Genomic DNA, 20746 nt, shown 5'->3' with positions numbered 1-20746 from the left:
CGTGCGGGGTTTGCACATCATATGGGGTTTGCACGTCATTCAGGGTCTGCACGTGGTGCAGGGTTTGTGCATTGTGCGGGGTTTGTGCATCGTGTGGGGTTTGCACATGGTGCAGGGTTTGTGCTTCGTGTGGGGTTTGCGCATGGTGCAGGATTTGTGCATTGTGCAGGGTTTGTGCTTCGTGTGGGGTTTGTGCATCGTGTGGGGTTTGCACATGGTGCAGGGTTTGTGCTTCGTGTGGGGTTTGTGCATGGTGCAGGATTTGTGCATTGTGCGGGGTTTGTGCTTCGTGTGGGGTTTGTGCATCATGCAGGGTTTGTGCATGGTGCAGGGTTTCCACGTCGTCCCCCCGGCAGCTGCCCGGGGCCGTGCCGGGGAAGGGCTGCAGCAGCCCCCGGTGCCGGCAGCTGCGAGCATCCGAGCCGGCGAATGCGCCGGAAAGTCGAGGTGAGAAAATGCAGCGGAGTCGCGGCCGGGGCCTGGGAATCCTGCTCCCACCCCCGGTGCGTGGCCCCTCCGCCCCGAAGTGCCCCGAATCCACCCCAAACCCCCCAAAGCGCCCCAAAACCGCCCCAAATCCGCCCCAAAGCACACCCGGGCTGGGCAATGCGTGGTGCAGCCCCGCTCCCTGCCTCAGTTTCCCCCACTGCAAGGGGCCGGGGGGGGGGGCCGTGCTGCCAGGGGGGGGGGCAATGCCTGGCACAGCCCGGGGCCATGCCCAGCTCCGTGCCTCAGTTTCCCCCTTGCAGTGTGCTGGGCCATGCCATGCCAGTCAATGCCATGCCGGGTGATGCCATGCCGGGCCGTGCGGGCGATGCTGGGCCATGCCATGCCAGGCAATGCCATGCCATGCTGTGCCGCTCCGTGCAATTCCGGGCAATGCCATGCTGTGCCAAGCCGTGCCGTGCCAGGTAATGCCGTGCCGTGCCAGGCAATGCCATGCTGTTCCATTCCGTGCAACGCTGTGCCAAGCCGTGCCGTGCCATGCAATGCCGGGCGATGACGTGCAAAGTCATGCCGTCCCGTGCAATGCCGGGCAAGGCCGTGCCAAGCCATGCTGTTCTGTGCAATGCCGGGCAAGGCCGTGCCGTGCCGTGCCGTGCAACGCCAGGCAATGCCATGCCATTCCGTGCAATGCCGGGCAAGGCTGTGCCAAGCCATGCCATTCCGTGCAATGCCGGGCAAGGCCGTGCCATGCCGTGCCGTGCAACGCCAGGCAATGCCATGCCATTCCGTGCAATGCCGGGCAAGGCTGTGCCATTCCGTGCAATGCCGGGCAAGGCCGTGCCGTGCCAAGCGATGCCATGCGGCGCCGGACGCCGGGGCCCATCGTGCCGCGCGCCTGCCGCGCCGTCTGCTGGAGGCCGCCGCGCTGTCGCCAGGCCCGGGGGGGGGGGCAGCGGGGGGGGCACCCGGGGGGGCTGGAGCCCCTGGGGGGGGCTGGGGCTGCCAGGGGGGGTTCAGAGCCACCGGAGGGGCTGGGGGCTGCTGGGGGGGGGGTTGGAGCCCCCGGGGGGGGGGGTCCAGAGCCACTGGGGGGGGGGCCTGGAGCTGCCGAGGGGCACCGGAGGTGCCGGGGGGGTTTCGGGGGGGTCCGGAGGTGCCGAGCCCCCCCCCCCCACCCAGGGCGCAGTCGGGGAGCCCCGGGAATGGAGGGGGGGGGCCGCCGGGGGGGGTAACCCCGAGCCCCCCCCACCGCTTGGGAGACCCTCCCCCCGCCCGCTCCGGGGAATTGGGGACCCCCCAACCACCCCCTCAATTCCCGGGAATCGGGGCCCCCCCGAACTTCCCCCCCTCCCCCAATTCCCGGGAATCGGGGCCCCCCCGAACCTCCCCCCCCCCCCAATTCCCGGCCCCGGCGCGGGGGGGGGGGGGAAGGAGGCGGCGCCGAAGGGGTTAAAGCTCGGCAACAAAACGGCTACAAAAATATCAGTCTGCGGCGCCGGCAGCCAATGAGCGGCGAGCTGCTCGGCGCGGGCGGCCAATGAGGAGAGACCTGGGCGGCGCGGGCGGCCAATGAGCGGCGGCCTGGGCGGCGCGGGCGGCCAATCGCGCGGCGCCTCCTGCCCTGACATGACCCCACCCCCCCCCACCCGCCACCGCCTCCCTCCCTCCCCCCCCCCCCCGCGGCCGGTGCGCGCCGGGATCGGGATCGGGATCCGGGATCGGGATCGGGATCCGGGCCGCGGAGCCCCCCCCCCCCACACACACACCCTGCAGGAGCTCCGAGCCCGGCCGTAAGTACCGTGCCCCCCCCCCCGCCCCATTTTGGGTTTTTCCCCCCCATTTTGGGGGTTTCCGCCCGGTTTTGGGGTGCCCCCCCCCTCCGTTTTCCCCCGCGGGGGGGGGGGACGGGACGGGACCGGGCCGGAGCTCGGGCCGGGGGGGCCCATCCCGGGGGGGGGGGGGGGCGTTTCGGTGACAGGGTCTGACCCCCCCCCGGGTACCGGCACTGGGGACCCCCCAAACGCTCTGATGGGGACTGACACCCCCCCCCCATTTCCCCAGGTGCTGGGACTGGGCCCCCCCAATGCGGGGGCAGGGACCCCCCCCCCCAATGGTGTGACAGGGCCTGACCCCCCCCCCCCCATTGCCCTGAGTGCTGGGATTGGGACCCCCCCCCCCAAAATGCTGGGACAGGCACTGACCCCTTCCCCCCCCCCCAGGTGCTGGGACAGGTTCCCCCCCCCCCCAATGATCTGACAAGGTGACAAGGAATGACCCCCCCCCCCCCCCAAATCCTCAGGGTGCTGGGACAGGGACTGACACCCCCCCCCCCCCGGGACATCCCCATCCCTATTCCCATCCCTATCCCTATCCCCATCCCATCCCCAACCCCATCCCATCCCTATCCCCATCCCTATCCCCTTCCCTATCCCTATCCCCATCCCCATCCCCATCCCTATCCCCATCCCATCCCTATCCCCATCCCATTCCTATCCCCATCCCCATCCCCATCCCCATCCCCATTCCTATCCCTATCCCATTCCTATCCCCATCCCATTCCTATCCCCATCCCTATCCCTATCCCCATCCCCATTCCTATCCCCATCCCTATCCCCATCCCCATCCCATCCCCATCCCTATCCCCATCCCCATCCCATCCCATTCTTACCCCCATCCCATTCCTATCCCCATCCCCATCCCCATCCCCTTCCTATCCCCATCCCCTTCCTATCCCCATCCCATTCCTATCCCCATCCCCATTCCTATCCCCATCCCCCTCCCCATCCCCATCCCCTTCCTATCCCCATCCCATTCCTATCCCCATCCCCATTCCTATCCCCATCCCCCTCCCCATCCCCATTCCTATCCCCATCCCCATTCCTATCCCCATCCCATCACCATCCCATCACCATCCCATTCCCATCCCATCCTGTGTCCCAGGTGCTGCCGGGCTGCCCACGACGCCCAGCTCCAACCCATTCCCGTGGGTGTTTTGGGGGGAGAAGAGCTGGAAAAGGGCCGGTGGGGGGGGGGGGGCACAGCCCCTATGGCAGCATTCCCGGCCCTGCATCCTGCTGCGCTCCCCCCCCCTCCATCCCAAAACGGGTGGGGAAAAGCTCTTCCCGAGGGATGCTGCAGCCAGGGAGGCATTCCCGGGGCACGGAGGCCGGATCCGTAGGCAGGCCGTGCCGCAGCGGTCGGGGGGGGCACGGCTATACGGGACATATAGGCTGGGATATATGTGCCTCGTCGGAGGCAGGTGGGAAAGGCCGGGTGGGAGCCGCTTTCCGGCTCCGGCCTTTTTCCCCTTTTTTAAGCACATCTGCCTGCGAAGCGAGCGCCATGCGGAGGGCGACGTCTCCCACCGGCTGCGGAACTCCCGGGATTCCCGGTGCTGGTCCAGCGCCGGAGCGGGCTGGGGACCCTCAAACGGCTCCGATTCCCGGTGCCGGAGTTCCCACGGTGTCGGTTCAGTGTCGGATTGGGCTGGCGTGTCCCGAACAGCTCCAATTCCCGGTGCCGGACTGTCCATGTTGTCAGGCTGGCATGTCCCGAACGGCTCCAATTCCTGGTGCCGGAGTTCCCACGGTGCCGCTCCGTCGCCGGATGGGGCTGGCGCGCCCCGAACGGCTCCGATTCGGCCGGCCCCGCGGGAAGGTCGGGGCTGCAGCCGGGATGAGGCGTCTCCTCGGCTCTTCGCGCTCCGGGTTCGCGCGCTGCCGGAGGCCGGGAGCTCACGGCTCCCGCGGGAAGGCGGCTGCCCGCTCGGAGGGGTTTCGGCGTTTCCCTCGGCGCTTCGGTGCGGCCGATAACGCGGGAAGCGTCGCCGCACGGCCCTTGCCGGGCCGCTCCGTAATTCCAGCAGCTCCGCTTGCGCCGGGGATGACTCTGATCCCCGGCATTAAAATACGGGAGTGAGGAGGGACAGGAGGAGCAAACGCTCCTGGGGAAGTTTGGGAAGGGTTCGGTGCTCTCGGAGCCCCCCGTTCGCCTCCCGGCCGGGATGCAACAAGCGCCGAAAAGCCTGGGTTTGTCCCCAAACACGGCCGCGAGCCGCCGTCGTTCCAGTGGCGTCCAGCGACTTTCTCCTGAATTGGGAGGGAAACGGGAACGGCCGGGCCGGGAGCTGTTCCCACGGCCTCGAGGTCAGGCAAACCGGCGGCTCTTGCCTCTCCATGGGCTTTGCCCGGATCTGGCACTTAGGGAAAAGGAGGATTTGCTTCATTTCTAAAGCACGAATCCGTCTTTCGCCCTGACGGAACACAAGGGAAGAGGTCGGGAATAAACCCCGGTGGACGGGAAAGGGCTTGGTGCCGGGACCGGCCGCGGCTGGAAGCTCTGCGCGTGCCGGGACCCAGGAGGGAAGCGGTCGGAGGAAGAGGGCACGAGCGCGTTCCCGTAAATCGGCTGAACCGGAGCAGCCGCGGCGGCTCCTCCGTTCGGCACCCCAATTCCCGCATTCCCAGAGAAACCCAGGAGCGTTCGGCAGGGAGGCGCCTTCCCCGCCGGCTCCGACCCCGACCGGCGATTTGCTGCCGTTTCTCCCTTCCGGGGCTTTTCCCCGCGTTCGGGGAGCCGGGAGCCGGGCGAGGGCAGCCCCGCGCTCCTGTTCGGGGGGATTTGGGGGCTTTTGAGCTCGTCCCTCGACCGGGCTCTATTTTTAGCGGAGGCGCTGCCGGCGCGGGCGGCCCCGGAGTGGGAAGCGGGAAGCGGGAAGCGGGAAGCGGCCGCCTCCGTGCCGGCCTGTAATTACGGCTCCTTTGCGCCGTATTTATAGCTCGAGGTTCGCCCGGAGGAACCCGCCCACCCCAGTTTGCTATAAAAAGGGAAAAAGGGAGAAAACGGCCCCTTTTCGGAGGCCCACGGAGCGCTTTTAAAGAGACAGATGCCGCTGCCGGGCCCGGCGGCTCCGGAGCATCTCGCTCCGAGGGCTCCCGGACGCCACGCTCGGCAGCGGGAGCGAACGCGCCGGCGTTGGGGGGGGGGTTGCGTTTTGGGGTGGAAACCTCGTTCTTGGTCCTTGAGCCGCGAGGCGGCCGGGGCCGGCAGCGTCGTTCCGCCCCACCTGCGGCGTGACGCGGCGCTGGGACAGCGTCTCCCGCCACTTCTGCGTCCGGCCCCTGAATTCCCATTCCCATCCCATTCCCATCCCATTCCCAAGCACCAGGCTTGATTTTGGGGGGAAAAAAGAAAAAAAAATCACGTTAAACGGATGCAAAGGATCAGGCCGGTTGCTCCCGTCGTCTAACTGGGTTGCGTCCGGATTAAGGCGCGCTCCGGGCGGGATTCGCTCCTGCTGGCGCTGGGTCCCCGTCCGGAGCGTGTCCCTCCCGGAGCAGGTGCTGCCTCGCTCGCCTGTTTTCCTCTTTTCCCCCTTTTTTCGGTTTGTTGGAAGCTTCGCGAGTGGATGCTGGGCCGGGGGAAGCGGCTGCTTTTGCTCCGTCCAGCCGTGCTCCCCGGGAACCGCCGCTCCGGCGGAGCGGGATCGAGCAGAGCCACCCAGCCAAGGGGACAGGTTTCACCCCGGATCTGCCCAAAACCCGAGCGAGTGACCTGGAAATGGGCCGATTTCTCCCAAAACGGGCCGATTCCTCCCAAACGCGCCTGCCCATGCCGGCGGCGAGCCCGACCACCGCAGTTCGAATTCCCAACTTTCCCGGGGCGGAGGGACTCGGCGCGGGTGGCCGATCCCCCGGGATGACCCCGCACCAGGAGGAGGCTCCGGCTCCAGCTCCGGCTCTGCTCGCGGCCGCCCCAATTGCGCTTTCGGTGCCGTTTCCCTCTTTTTTTCCCCCATCCCGTTGGATTCGGTGACTTTGCGTCGTGTTTTCCCGCGAAGGTTTTCAGGGAGCGGCTCTTCGTGCCGGGGCGCCGGCAGCCTCCGGCGGGGAGGGGGCACGTTTCCGCCGTCGCTCCCGCTACCGCCACACAAAGTGGCCATTATTTGCCTTTCCAGGACTTTTTTCCCTTTTTTTTCCCCTCTTTTTTTTTTCTCTTGGGGGCCCCTTTGAGGTTTATTGCTCAACTGTAAAGACCGTTGCGTCACTGCGGGCCAATGGGAAGGTGCAGCGCTCGCCGGGCTCGGCCGTGGGCGCCGGCTCAGCTCCTGCCCGGAAGCACGGGAAGCCGATGGGAACGGTTGCCCCGGTGGCGGGGGAGAAAATAAATAAACCGTAAAGGTTTTGGGGGGGAGACTGGGCGTTTGCACAGTCTCTCCCGGTGTTTCCAGGTCCGGGCGCCCGGAAAGCCCCGTTTTTGCCTTTCCCGAGGTTCGGCTGCCTCTGTCCTGCTCCAGATCCGGAGCCAGGCAGCTCAAGGCCGGCGTTAACGATTCAGGAGCCCGGCTGGAAGCGCCAGCGGCAGCATCGAATTTATAATTAATAAAGGAGATTTATTTCCCTCCGGTCTTGCTCCGGTTTCGGTGTTCGGGATTAAGGACGCGGCGCCCGGGGGCTGCTGCCGCCTGGGTTATTCCGGCGTGAAAGTCGCTCCTTTTCCTAGTGCTGACGCTGCGCGCGCTGCCTTTTTCCCCCCTTTTTTCCCCCTGTTTTCTGGTTCTCCCCGCTCCGGTTTTTATGGCTCGTGAGGTGGACGTTGCCGGAGCGAGGGGGCATTCGCTGCCGAGAGCCGGGTGATCCCGGCAGGTGATCCCACGTTGGCCCCATCCAGGCGTCGGGAGCAGCCTGGCTGCGGCGAGGGGGCAGCGTTTCCCAGCGGGAAGCGTTTCCCAGCAGGAAGCGTTTCCCAGCGGGTGCGATCCGATGTCGGCTCTGGATTTTCGGTGTTTGCTCCCGGCATTGGGAAAAGGGGACTTTAGCGCGAGCTTTTCTCTTCCGGAAAGCCGTGCTGGGGCTCCGTTTTGCCACGCGGTCGGTGGAATCGGGAAACCCATCCGGGTTAAAAACACACACAAAAAAAGTCTAGTTTTTAACCCGGCTCCGTTTAGGAAAACCCGCTCGCTGCCTGCGGTCCTGCCAATGGTTATCCAGGCTGCTTGGAGGGAGCGGAAGGGAGCGACGGGGATCGGACGCTGCCGAAAGCAGCGCTCCTGCCGGCGGGAATGCGCGTGAGCCGTGCGCGAAGAGCCGGACCGGCCCGGCGCCGTAAATCCGGGCGGTTTCCCGCAAAATCGGCACCGCCAGCAACGTTTTGTTTGTCCTTAGGCGAAACCCTGCGTGGACGGGCTGGAAGCAAGGAGGAACGGGAGGAAGAAGGCGGAAGCGCGCGCGGAGCGGTGCCGGCGCCTCCGGAAGCCCCCGCGGAGCCGCGACGGCGGCAAAGGTCTCGGTGAACATTCAACGCTGTCGGTGAGTTTTGTCGCTGAGGTTAAACCATCGACCGTTGAGTGGACCCCGGGGCCCTGAGGAGCGGCTCAGCTCGGGGCTCGGAACGACCCTCCGGAGGCTTCTCCGAGCGTTTCCCGTGCTTCCGAAACGCCATCGCTCCTCCTTGGCCGAACGCGTTAGTTCGGCTGCTTTAGCTGGGATTTAGTGCCGTTTGGGCAGTTAATTCTACGGCTCCTCCAGGTGAGGGAGTAACTGGAGCTTCCGTTACGGAAGAGGGATTGCTGCCGTTTTCCAGCACGGCCCTCAGTGCAGCCGCTCCGGATGAGAAACCCCCTCAGTCTGGAGCGATCGGGGTTATTCGGGGACGCGGGTGCTTTTCTTCGGAATAACTTCCGCGCGGGAAGCTCCGTTCCGCTCCGAAGGGGCGGATAGACAGCGCTGCTGCTCCTCCCGGCGTGCGAGGAGTCCGAATTACCGGGCGTCTTGGCTCGCTGGATCCGCGCCGCGGGCGATGCCTGGGAAGCGCAGGGGCTTTCCGAGGTAGCCGAGAGGTGAACGTGACCTTTCCTTTAAAAACAAGGACCCTGGAAGGAATGTTGCACGCTTGGCTTTTCCTTTATCGATTTATTTATTTTTTGGTGGGAGTTAAACCTTTGCACCGGTTCTCCTGGAATTGAGCCCAAAAGGTTAAACTGGGGGTTAAACTCCGCTATTGTTCCTCAAATATCGGCTGCTCTTTGCGGCCCATTAGCAAGTGCTTTGGCCGGGGAAAAGGCTGAAGCAGGAGGGAGGAAGCAGCGGAGGACGCGGAGGGAACGGGATGGGACGGGATGGGATGGGACGGAACGGCCTTTGGGATCCTCGTTCCTCTGCTAGGAAGAACTTTAACTGTGCTCTTGTCACTGTCCTCAAAAACTCTCTTTTTTTAGCCGCTTTGACACCTCGTCGAGGGTTATTGCAGGTTTTTCCAAGACGGGCTGCACTGGGGAGCAGCGCGCCCGGCCGGAGCGGCGTGCGGAGCCGGGAGGATGCTGAGGAGTTCCCATCGCGCAGGCTGGGAGCGAGGAGCCCTCGGCGGCTCGGCCGGCCCTGTAAACCGGATCGCGCGGCCGAAACTCCCGACGGCGCCGCGCAGGCTGGTGGGAGCCGCGTGTCCAGGGCTTGACACGTGAGTCCGCGTCGCGCCCGGGGCCGGGATTTGGCCCCGCGACGACGACGCGCCCCTTTTCCAGAAGGGAACGTCCGCGCCGCTCCCCGCAAAAGCGACGCTCCTCGACCCAATCTCCTGCTCGCGGCCCCCAAAACCGATGCCGGCGGCGAGGCGCCGAGGCGCCGGGGCTTCCCGCAGGGAGCCGCCGCCGGCCGGGTGGCCGCGGCCGGAGGAAACCTGAGGGCAGGGAAGGAGACGAGGCCCTGGGGGACGTTGAGCGGGGGGGGGGGAAATGCCTCTTGGCGGGGGGGGGGGGACACGACACAATTCGGGGTCCCTGCAGACGGCGAGCGAGGCCGCCAGCAGCCGCGGCTTCGCCCCCTTTTTCCCCCTCGACCCTGCGACCGCGGGGGACTATTTGCACTGATGGGATGTAGCAAAAAAACAAAAAAAACAACAACAAAAAAAACCCCTAAACTCCCCCAAACCCGCGTGTCCGAGCTGCGCGCGGCGGCGCTGGCCAGAAGGGGCAGGTCCTGGAGGAGGAGGAGGAGGAGGGAGGGAGGAGGGAGGGAGGGAGGGGAGGGGAGGGGGGGCATCGGCCTTTGGGGGCAGAAGCTGTCAGTGGGGCAGGGCAGGGCAGGGCGGGGGCAGGGCGGGGGCGGGGCCCTTCCCCCCTCCCCTCCTTTCCTTTTTTTTTTTTCCCCTGCTGGGTTTGGGTGCTTTTTCCCAGCGCTCCCGCCGAAGGCGCCGGGTGGCGACGGTGGCGGCGGTGGCGGCGACGGCGCGGCGCGGCGCGATGCAGACGGGGCGGCCCCGGGGCGTCGGCGCAAGAGCGGCGGGTGCGAGGGGCTTTTGCGGGGCGTCGCGCACGGAGCCTTTCCCCGTTTTCGACATGTGGCGGGACTACCTGGGCCTGGCGGCGGTGCTGGCGGGGCTGCGGGCGGCCGCTCGGGCTCCGGCGCCGCGGCCGTCGCTGTGCGTTTTCTGCAAGCAGAACGGCGAAGCGCGGCACATCTACACGGCGCACAACCTGCGCGGCCCCGGCGGCCGCGTCGAGTGCCCGGTGCTGCGCAACTACGTGTGTCCGCAGTGCGGGGCCACGGAGGACGGCGCGCACACGCGGCGCTTCTGCCCGCTCACGCGCCCCGGCTACATCTCCGTTTACCGCTGCTTCACCTCCACCGCCGCCGCGGGGGGGGGCGGCAAGGGCAGGGGCAGGGGCAGGGGCAGGGGCAGGGGGGGGGGGTCGGGGGGGGCGCCGCGCCCCAGGGACGGCGCATGGCGGTGCCGCGACGCTTCCAGCCGCGACACCGCTAGGGACCCCCCCCCGCCCCGCGCCCCACGGGTGGGAGCCTCCGCGCCCCCCCCTCCGCACCCCCCGAGCATCGGCAATGGGGTTTAATGAGTTTTCTTTTTTTTTTTAACCCCCCCCCCGAGCATCGGCAATGGGGTTTAATGAGATGTTTTTTCTTTTTTTTTTAAATCCCCCCCCCGAGGGCCTGCAATGAGTTGTTTGGGGTTTTTTTAACTCGCCCCCCCGAGTGTCCGCAATGGGGTTTTATGGGATTTTTCTTTTTTAACTCACCCCCCCGAGCGCCTGCAATGAGTTGTTGGTTTTTTTAAACTCGCCCCCCCTGAGTGTCCGCAATGGGGTTTTATGGGATTTTTTCTTTTTTAACTCACCCCTCCCGAGCGCCTGCAATGAGTTTTTCTTCTTTTTAACTCGCCCCCCCCCCCGAGCGCCTGCAATGGGGTTTTTATGGGATTTTTCTCTTTTAACTCACCCCCCCCGAGCGCCTGCAATGGGGTTTTATGGGATTCTTCTTTTTTTAACCCCCCCGAGCGCCTGCAATGGGATTTTTATGGGATTTTTCTCTTTTAACTCACCCCCCGCGAGCGCCTGCAATGAGTTGGGTTTTTTTTTAACTTGCCCCCCTGAGCGCCTGCAATGGGATTTTACGGGATTTTACTTTTTTTTAACCCCCCCGATCGCCTGCAATGGGGTTTTATGGGATTTTTTCTTTTTTTAACTCACCTGCTCCCCTTGAGCATCTGCAACGGGATTTGATGGGATTCTTTTTTTTTTTAAACTCCTGCCCCGAGCATCTGTGATGGGTTTTGTTTTGTTTTGTTTTCTTAACTCACCCGCTTGAACATCTGCAACGGGATTTTTTTTCTGTTTTTTTTTTTTCAAACTCACCCGCTTGAACATCTGCAACGGGATTTTTTTTTTCCTTTTTCTTAATTTCACCCGCTTGAACATCTGCAACGGGATTTTTTTTTTTTTTTTCCTGTTTTTTTTCAAACTCGCCGGCGGCGGCAGCAGCCCCGAAGCGGCTGCGAGCGACGCGGAGCCGCCGAGGCGGCGGCGGCGGCGGCGCACGGGACTTGCCGGGGCCCCGGCTGCGCTCGCGGCTCCGCTGCCGGCGGCGGGTTCGGGCCCCCCCCGCGGCGGGTTCGGGCCCCCCCGGACCCGCTGCGCTGGCGGCGGCGGCTCCCCGCGGCGTTCAAAGGCAGCGAGCGCCGAGACCTGCCGCTGCGGCGGGGGCAGCGCTGAGCCAGCGGCCGCCTTTCCACCTCCGCTTCCAAGGAGCCTCCTGGCTGCTCCCGGCTCCGGCGGCTGCGAAGGATGCTGGAAGCAGGCGAGGGAGGAAGAGCGCCGGGAAGCAGGCAGACTGCGTCGGGCGCTTCCTCGAGGATGATGCTGGAGGTTGCCTTCCTCCCCATGTGGTGCCGTGGGCGCTTTGGCTTCGGAGGAGCGTTCCAGGTGGCTGCTCCGGCCTTCGTCCGCCGCCCGCCGGAGAAGCCACACCGGAGCAGCAGCAAGGCCGAGGAGAAGGGGCGGCTGGAGCAGCGGAGCTTATTGTTTGGTTCAGACAGGAGTTCTGAGTTGTGGTTCAGTTGGGTTTTAAAAAGCGGTTTTTGGGCACCGAAAAATCTGCTCGCTCGCCCCCAAAGGCTGCGCGAGCGCGGCTAAGCGGCGGGGCGCCCGCCAGCGTGGGGACGCGCGCGCCCTCGGCCCGATGCCCCTCGTCGGGCGGTTGCGCCTCGCTCCCCTCCGCTGAACGAGTGTCAGCAGAACTGGGGCCCCGGGGGGAGCGGCCCGTTGCGGCCGTTTTGCCCGTTTCCGGGTGGTTTCACAGCGGCTTGACTAGCCCCGAAGACCCGGCTGTTCTCCCGCTCGGGTCCGAGGGAGGGTGACGAGGGTCAGTAACTCACCGGCAGCGTCAAGCGGGCGAGTAGCTCAGAACCGTCTTTTCCCTGAAGAAAAGGGCACATCTGCAAGACTTTTGTTTTAACCAAAAGAAATTTTATATGTTACACATACAAAGTTGTTTTATTTGCCATTTTTTGGTTATTCTGTTGAAATGCTGTTCTGCTGTTGTGTTAATAAACTGTTAAAGCAAGCTGTTGCCTGGCTCCTGCGCAGTCCTACGGGTCCTTCCGTTTTCTCCTGGTGGTCAAACTGGTCGGAGCCCCCCTGGGAGGGTGAGGGGGGAACTTGCCCGATCTCCTGCTTTTTCGGTACTTCAGCCTCTTCAGGGACTCCAGGTCCCTGTGCGCGCTCATTATCAGGCGACTGCAAGGAACGAGAACGGTGTGTTTCACGTTAATAACAAACCATACGTATACACACACATACACACACGTACACATTCACAACGGACAGTATAAATATATATTTATTTAAAAGCTTTGCGCGGACAGTGCTGTTCGTTCATGTGTGGCTTGTCGGGAAGCCACAGAATTCCTAAGGCAATTTCCTTCCATTGGCGACTGGCCTTTGAGTGAACGGGAAGTCCGTCAGGGGGGACTTTGCAGAAAGAGCTTTTCTTCCAAATGCTTACAAAGAATTTGGATTAAGTAGGTGCAAACAGGTAAACCGGGCAAAGAAAGAGGCTGAGGAGGAGCCTGCTGCAGGGACTGACCTTAACTCCTTAACGAACCCCCGCTCCAAAGATTTTGTTTTTTAAATTTTACGGCTTGTTTACCCACTTACTTCATTCAAATTCCCAAGGAGACTCAAGCTCTACAAGTGGAATCCTTCCCTCTTGTCTTTGCCGTGTAAACTACTCGGGGGGGGGGGGGGGCGTTCTCTGCTAGCCAAAAACTGCGTTTCAACAAAAGCTCGTGAAACGCAGGTAAATTAGTAAACGTGGAGCAACAAGCGAACGAATGGTGATTTCCTTCACAGACTTTAACTTGTGTTAAAACCGTGGTTTGCTTTATCTGTTTGTCTCTTCCCTAGAGAAGATGAAAAGCCTTTACTTCGGGTGGGAAAGGAACTGCGCTGCGGACAAGGAAGGCGGCAAGGCCGGGCCACAAGGTGAGTGGTGCGAGACGACACGTTTGTTTGCAGCATCCACCTGAAACGCCTCAATTTGCAGTTATTTAGGGCTAAAGGGAGGCCTGCAGGCAGAAAACCGCTATTTTTAAAGCCTTGCGTTTAAGAACGGCCCGGACCATGCTGCTTCCCCTGCTTCCTCGGTGGCCGCAGCCGGGCCAGCCGGCGCCGCGTCCCCTCCCCGGCGCGCGGTGCGTTCTTACTTGAGATTAGAGAGCTCAGCAATCAGACCGCAGACAACATCCGTGGCATCTTCCTTCTGGGAGGGCTCGTGAATCCCCTCCGTCACCTCAGCGCTAACGAAAAGAAAAAGGGAGGGAGAATTAGGAGGTTTCCAATAGCCAACTCGGCCCCCTCTTACTTCAAATAATGGCTTTATTCTTCCCCAGAGTCCCTTGTATTTATTCACGTGGGATTTAGCTCCCTTCTAAGGTTCCTTTCCGTGATAGCGTAACGTATCTGAAAACGCCTGGATGCCAACCAGGTACGTTTCGTGGAGCGAGCATCTGCTTCCGCTTAGATCCCGTTCTTACTTTTCAAGTCTATCAGATGCTGCAGAACGTTGCTGCTTGCTCGCAGCAGCCGTGCAGCGGGGTTCGTCTAGCGCATATCATTCCGGACATGAAGTTCCTCGGGTTTGCTATTTTGTTAGGAAACAACACCCTAACGATTACAGCACCCTACGTGAGAAGGGATCCCTTAACCCCCCCCGCCCCAAATTGCCAAATACTCCCAATTTCGGTGACACCCCCATGACTTTACTCATCATTATGGAAAACAAGGCCTCCACCTAAAACCAGAGGGGAATTGTAAGGGGGCAAAGTGCAAGTCTCCGCTCTTGTTACACTGTCTGCGGATGTATCCTGTGCATAGGACCGCCCAGACGTCTCGGCCCCTGTGTCTGTGAAAGAGCGTGACAGGGTCACAAATCGGCCTACCTGGGCTGCGGTTCGTCTGGGTCGCGTAGGTCAGCGACCAGAACTGTGTTTTTGTCACCAAAACCGTTTTCGCAGTGGCTTTGTCCCCCTTCGGCGCACGGTTCCCTTTCGGGCACGGAAGGGTCACCTTTGCTGTCGGCAGAAAATGGCTGGGTGGGGGGAAGAAGTTAATAGGAAAATGGAAACATGCGTTCAGCAACGGAACTGCCAAGAACCGGTTCCAGGGAGGAGTCGATCCCCGGCCGGGTTCAAGTGAGCAGGGAGCAAATCTAGCCTAGCTTGCAGGTGCATCCATACGCATTCCTAGCGTGGCACCAGGGCGTCTTCCGAGGGTAATTAGCGGTGGTGACGAGCAGGGCTTTGACGAGACAGTTCCGCATTAAGGAACAGAAGGGGCGTAGGCAGCTCCAGTGCGAAGGGGTTTCGAGCTGGGCGGCCTAAAATGGCAGCACAAGGTGGGGGGGGGGTTGTTTGGTTGGGTTTTTTTGGCCCCCTTCGGGTTATTCCCACACTGCTGCTTTGGGCGTTTTGGGGAAAGTATGGCCAAAATGCGCATTTGGGGCTTTTCCGGAAGGACGGGTCAGACCACCGCGGTGCCCGTGTGACTGGCGCGTTTGGCCAGATGCGCCGCGAACGCTGCTCTCCTGCAACGTCGCCCGAAAACGGGTGCTTATGTTTAACGTTAACGCGACGGTCCCGAGCGAGCCAGGTTACCTGCTGCGGTGCAATCGCGAGGCCGCTGTCTTTAAGGTCAGCCTGCAAATGGCCGTCAGGCAGCAACGCTAATTCGCGGGACGGTTCGTCTCCCGCCGTCGAGCAGGTTTTGTCCTCGGGGTCCGTGTCTGCGGGCGAATCCCCGTCTGCTGCGGAAGGGCGTTTCCCATCACCCGAATTAGCGTCGGGTTTTTCAGCGCAGCCGGCCGTCGCTCCTTCTTTCTCCAGTTGCGCGGGAGCACGGCTAGCGGGGAGAGCGCTTCCCGAGGGAACGGGCTCCGCGGTTTCTCCCGCGAGCGCCGTGTCTTTGGCGTTCTCCCCGCCGAGCCGGGGGGCGCGCGAGCAGGGAGCAGCCTTCCCTTCCGCCCCCAGGATTCGGATCTCTCCCTGGGGGACGCCTGTGCTTGGAGGTTCCTCTCCGAGCCCCTCGAGACCGGGCTCGCCTGCGCTGAGCCCCGAGTGCTCTTTGCTAGGTCTCGCTTTCTCGCTTCCATTTTCTTTCCGTTCCTCTGGAAGATCTTCTTGTTTCCGCACGGAAGCCCCAGGAATGGGGACAGCTGAATTGGGTTCGGACGCTGAGCTGGTCCCTGGAGGTGGAATTCCCCCCTCTTCTGCCTCTCCTCTGCCCCTGTCAGCGTCTCCCTGGCAAGAAGTCGCAGGCAGCGAGGTACCGCAGCTCGGGAGGTGACTCACGCTCTCGGCTTCCGGGCAAACCGGACTAACGCTCTGATTTTCGGCAGGCTCCCGAGCAGGGGAGTCGTTCTCCTCGGCTGCGGCGGTACCTTTTAACGAAGATCCAGTTGTGTTTTCCGTCGTGTCGGTTTTACCTTCCGTTTCAGTCGCGCTCTGCTGTTCCCCGTTGACGTCTTCCCCGCTGCCTTCGTCCTTAACCCAGCCGCGCGACGCGGCGTCAGGTTTACTCTGTTCTGCGCTTCCACCGGGCGCGCGCAGCAGGGCCTCGCCGTGATCGGCTCTGCCTCGGCCCTCGGCTTGGTCGTCACTGTTTAATTCCTCCTCACGGTGACGTTCGGGCAACTCTCCCGAGAGGCTCCCGCCCGGAGAGCTGCCAGCGCTCTGATCCGGAACACCGGGAAACACAGAAGGGGCTTCGATCAGCGAGGGGTTTTCACAGGGGGCTTCTTGTAAACGGCACGCTGCCCCCTCTCCCTGTTGTTCCGGCAGCTCTAAATTAGTCTCAGGATCGTCGCTAATATTCTCCGTTCTGTGGCAAGTCTGGGGTTTGTCCAGCTCCTCGCAAACACTCCCCTGACACTCCAGAGTTGCCCCGGAACGATCCTCTTCCCTGTTGACCGCAATTAAATTTGCCTGCTCAGGTGCCTCTGCCTGAGACCTGGCTTCCTGGGTAGCTGCCGCTGGTGGCTTCCGTTCCGGACTGGTATCCGTACGTTGGGGGTTACAGTCTATTCCTTCCTGAAATAATAAGGTGAATGCATCATTAATGCCTTAAAAAACAGCCACTTCTGGTTTGTTTTTTTTAATAAACTGCAGCGCTGACTCCATTTTGTACAAACACCAAACACTGTACAGGAACCACCAGAGCTCTAACGAAAGCCACGTTTATGCGGCAGGGTGCGACAAAGCCGGAAGGTCTCACAGCTCCGCTCTGCAGCACAGCAAGAAGTAGCTCTAAATCGTACAGTTTATTAAAAAATCCCTGTGCATAGGAAGATGGTTAACTGGGATGCACCGTTTTACCTGCTCCGTTCGACTCCTCGGAGCGACGCCGCTGTGTCGCCTCCGTTTCTCCGCCGAAGCCTCCTTCGGCTTTGTGAAGACTGGCACAAACTTCCCCGCTGAATTCTACAATGGTGATGAGCGTAAAGAGCAGCTGCTCCCCGGGGGCCCGAGCGATCCTCCGCCTCTGTAACCCCACCGCCCCGCGAACCGTCCCCGAGAAGCCTACGACGCTGCGCCGAGCCCGAAGCCGCGCGTACGGGCTTTCTCTGTGTAACAGAGAACAAGCCGAACACTTAAAATTCCGGGCAATGCAGATTGTGCGTGTTTGAAATGCATTATTTTACACTGCAGCAACAGTTGGAATTAGGTACGTTTTAATAACGCACTTCGGTTTCGCAATGAAAGCGGGGTTTCAGTTAAACCCGCTCTTTCCAGGTGCAATTTTTTTCTCACGTGATCCTTCCAGAAACGTTGGCAATGCTGCCGCGTGCCCCGGAGCGTAGATTTGAGGGAGCTACAGTGGCAGCAATCAAGCAGCTCCAGTGGATTTGCCCCCAGAGGAAAAACGGCGACGCAAAGGCAAAACCTAGCTCTGCCGCGGAAGGAATTTCTGGCCGGCTGCGGGCTTCGACGCTATCGAGGAGGTCGCAGTGCAATGCGCTGCTACGGGCAGGAGCTTCCGAGCAGGAGCTTCCGAGCAGGCTTACCTGAGATGAAGAAACGGAGGTGAACTGCCTCGGCTGACTTCCCTCCATGGCAGCTGCCTTTCCGTCGCCGCTGGAGCTATTAGAGAGAACGCAGTAACGTGCGCTTTAGCTCGCGGGGACGCGTTGTCCTCGGTAAGGGATGATCGCCCCGATGGGGGCTGCGTCCCTGTTCCGCAGGGCACGAGCGCTGCGGGTTGCGTCACCCACGGACTCGCGTCCTGGTGATTTCCAAGTTGCGCGGCGCAAACTCGGTTACCTTGCTGGCGAGTTTGCTTCCGAGCTTTCGGTGCTTCCCTGGTCCTTCTCTTCCCGTTCCTCCGCCTCTCCCATGGCTGGCTTTGGTTCTCCTTTGGAATCCGTGATTTCAGCCTGTCCTGTTGCGTCTAAGCCTTCTGTCCCCTCAGGATCTTCCCTAAAACTTCTTTTCGCTTCGGAAACTTGGCACTCGCTGTCTCCTGCTTTTAGGGGAAAAAGTCGTTAGTAAACAGCCTTGGCCCTAAGCGTGACTAGAACGGGGACGCAGGGTTGTCGAGCTGTTTGGTGAACTGCCGCGTAGCAGCAGCAATTTTATCAAACCCCATGAAAAAAAACGTCTGAAGCTTAAAGCACTATCCACCGTGGCGACAGGCCGCCCGCGCAGGCTCGGCATTCGTTCCTGTCGCTAAATCCTATGAAAACACTTGAACTAAGGAAGCTTTTAAAACCCGCTAGCAACACGAGGCCTGTCCCTAACTCCTGGTAAGTTCTGACTTTGGCGGGGGCACCGGGGCACGGGCGCCTTCGTAAAACGTTAACCTGGCTTTTAAGAATGAAAACACCCCTAGCAGATGAGGAAGATTTTGTCTTTGTCAGTAGTAATCGCCCGAAGGTTCGTTCTGACCCCGAGGCCGCAGGCGTCTGCCACTGCGCAGGACTCTGGCTGGTGCTTTGACGGAGAGAGACAGAAATTAAAACGGAAGCGAGAAATCCGAAGAAACCCTGCATTACCGCGGCCCCCGCACGACGGGGCGGCCTCGCGTGTTTTGTGCGCAGGAGGCTTCGAGCGTGCTGCCAGCGCTCAAAGTTAATTACAGTGGTCGAACTCCAGCGCTCTTTTCTAGGATAAAACAGTATTTTCTTAATCAAAGGCGGTGCTAAATGAGATGCAACATCTCATCTGAACGCTGCCAGCCGAAGCACTAGCGACCCTGCGCCGACCCAAGAGCGGTGCAGCACAGATTGCTCCCTGCCGGTGCCGTGCAGTATAATCGGACAAAACCCAGTGTCTGGGGGGATTAGTCAAGCCCTGCTCGGGGGAGGAAGCTGTGCCTAAAGCAGTTTTGTAGACAGCCTTAAAAATTATCCTTCAAATACAGAAGCACAGACCTGTTTTATCGGCCTCTGGATGCACCTTTCGCCTCGACTCTCCGCTTCCGCACAGTGGCGCAACGCAGGATGAACGGAATAGGAGCCTTTGCGGCCTGTTAGCGGGGTGTTTGCGCCGAAATTCGTGCCCCGGCAAGGGCGAAGTTCAGGCGCTGCCAGGCCCCTTCGAAGCACCTTCCTCCTTTCCTCCCCACCAAGGCGGAAAGGCTCGAGCAGCCCTCGCCGATTCTAGGCCGCGTTTCGCGCGGCCTTGTCCCGCTGTGCCTTGATTTTTAAAGCTGCCGCACTTAGGGATCCCTCAAAGGCTGCTGAGGTAGGTGGGGAGGGGGGGAGAAGAGGCCCGTTGGCAAAGAATCACGGATTGCGCATCCCGCTTGAAAAGCTCGTCAAATCTAGTCCCTTTATTACCCGCCGCGCTAAGAGGCACCGTGCCAGGGTCCCTCCTGAGATGCTGCGGAGGAAGAATAACCGCAATCAAGAGAGACAGCGGGACCGCACAACGCAAACGGCGCCTCTTCTGTTCCAAAACGGGGAGAAATGGGGTTTGCTACGCGACAGATGAGCTCCTGCGGTCTCGGAGGGAGGCCTGGCGCAAAGCTGCGTGTGTCACCGCGCAGCGCTTATTGGAACAGCTCGGCAAAGCAAAGCAAAGTGACGGGAGCGGCCGCGCGAGGCAGGGGCAGTTAGCGGGCGCCGGTCCCTGCTTTGTCAACAGCTAGGGGGGAGGCGCTTCGGTTTTTCCATCTGCGAAACAGGGGGCTACCCCTAACCCGTGTTTTCCTCGGAGCTGTAGTGAGCTGAAGTGACGTTTGGGAGGCGCTTTGCTGCGTTTAGATAAAAGCCGCTTAGAAAGCGTTATACGTAGGTGTTTTTGTAGCAGGCACCAGCAAACCGTGGAAATACAGAGAGCAGCCCGGGGGGGGGGACTTTGGTGAAACAGGTGTGGGAAAGGTAAGAGTTTACAGGCGACATTAGATGTCAGTTTGCTCACACGTGGGGAACTGTTTGCAGTTGCAGCATCCGCATAATAATTAGGCGCCTGGGTATTTTTAGACGTGCAATCTCTCGCTTATTACCAAGTATAACGAGTGAGACTTGAAATCATTTGGTTAGGCTCCTTGACAGCTAGACCGCCTCCTTGCAAGGGGACGCTGGCATCTGTCAAACACTGCCCACGTGTAGCAGTGAAGGAGGCGCGAGCTCGTGTTGTTACCTGGTCCTTGGCCATTCTTCCTTTTGCTCATCTTACTGCTCTCCTGAGTGGGAAAAACAGATAAGAACACTCAACTATCGGCCCTATAGCACCTCCAAAGAGCATTTTGCCTTCAGCGTTGAAGTTTTCCGTAACGGGATCATGCATCGCTCTGGCAAACCCCTTTTTGCAGTGCCTGAGATGGAAAACGCCAGTGACACTGTCCAGTTGTCCCAGCACCTCCCCCTTTAACCACACTCTTCCCACAAGCAGGTTAACGCGCGGGGAGGATTTTAGGCCCACCCGCACCTGCAAAGCCCCCATCGTACACTCTCCAAAGAGCCGAAAGCATCCAGCCGGGGCGCTGCAGACCCCGGGCTGCACCCTGGCCTTTTTTAATCAGGGCGCTAGCGCCTTATCGACAAGGAACGAGCGGGGATGTGGAAGAGCGCTGGGCTCGCTGAGGCAGCCCCCCGCGTCACCGCGCCGCAGTGGCACGCGTCGGCCGCCCGCAGCCCCTCGCCACAGGGCGGAATGGCCAGCTCGGGGACCGGGGGCTCACTTGCCAGCCGCCCTTCTCCTCGCAGAGAGGGCCTCGAGGCATCGGGGCGCTGCTCTCGGCCCCCCGCAGCCTCCAGACTCGAGGGGAAAGGAGGGGAAAGGCGAGGAATTTCCCCCCCCCGCCCCCCCTCAGGGGGATGCGCCATCGCCGCCGCCGCCGCCCCCCCCCCCCCCCTTCACCTCAGGGCGACGCCAACGGCTTTTCCCGCCTTTTCCTTCAGCCCCTGCTCACCTTCCCACGCGCATGCTCCCGCAGCGCGCAGGGGATGCTGGGAGTTGTAGTCTCCCACACACACACGGGGGACGGCGGCCATGTTGCTCCGCCGCCTCGCTTAGCGGC

At 61.6% G+C, this 20746-nt stretch overlaps 2 protein-coding genes and 1 long non-coding RNA gene across 3 annotated transcripts; 2 read left to right on the top strand and 1 right to left on the bottom strand.

The window, feature by feature from the left end:
* The first annotated feature begins 2136 nt into the window (after positions 1 to 2136).
* On the top strand, positions 2137 to 9144 carry LOC136995040 (uncharacterized). The gene is made up of 3 exons (XR_010886728.1): positions 2137 to 2237; positions 7611 to 7754; positions 8663 to 9144. It is a non-coding gene; the product is annotated as an uncharacterized lncRNA (long non-coding RNA).
* Positions 9145 to 9778: 634 nt separating this feature from the next.
* NANOS3 (nanos C2HC-type zinc finger 3) lies at positions 9779 to 12037 on the top strand. The gene is made up of 2 exons (XM_067314589.1): positions 9779 to 10088; positions 12030 to 12037. Exons 1-2 carry the CDS (start codon positions 9779 to 9781, stop codon positions 12035 to 12037), a joined length of 318 nt encoding a protein of 105 aa, XP_067170690.1.
* On the bottom strand, positions 10385 to 20625 carry BRME1 (break repair meiotic recombinase recruitment factor 1). Its single transcript, XM_067314645.1, has 9 exons — positions 20587 to 20625; positions 19867 to 19909; positions 17545 to 17743; positions 17289 to 17364; positions 16600 to 16704; positions 14884 to 16314; positions 14170 to 14318; positions 13435 to 13527; positions 10385 to 12466 (listed from the first exon to the last, which is right to left on the bottom strand). The coding sequence occupies exons 2-9, from the start codon at positions 19895 to 19897 to the stop codon at positions 12319 to 12321; spliced, it is 2232 nt and encodes a 743-aa protein (XP_067170746.1). The 5' UTR covers positions 19898 to 19909; positions 20587 to 20625; the 3' UTR covers positions 10385 to 12318.
* Between the last annotated feature and the right edge of the window lie 121 nt (positions 20626 to 20746).

The sequence above is a fragment of the Apteryx mantelli genome, chromosome 36 (genome assembly GCF_036417845.1).
Source record: "Apteryx mantelli isolate bAptMan1 chromosome 36, bAptMan1.hap1, whole genome shotgun sequence".
Lineage (NCBI taxonomy): Eukaryota > Metazoa > Chordata > Aves > Apterygiformes > Apterygidae > Apteryx > Apteryx mantelli.
This window is presented reverse-complemented; position numbering and strand designations above follow the sequence as displayed.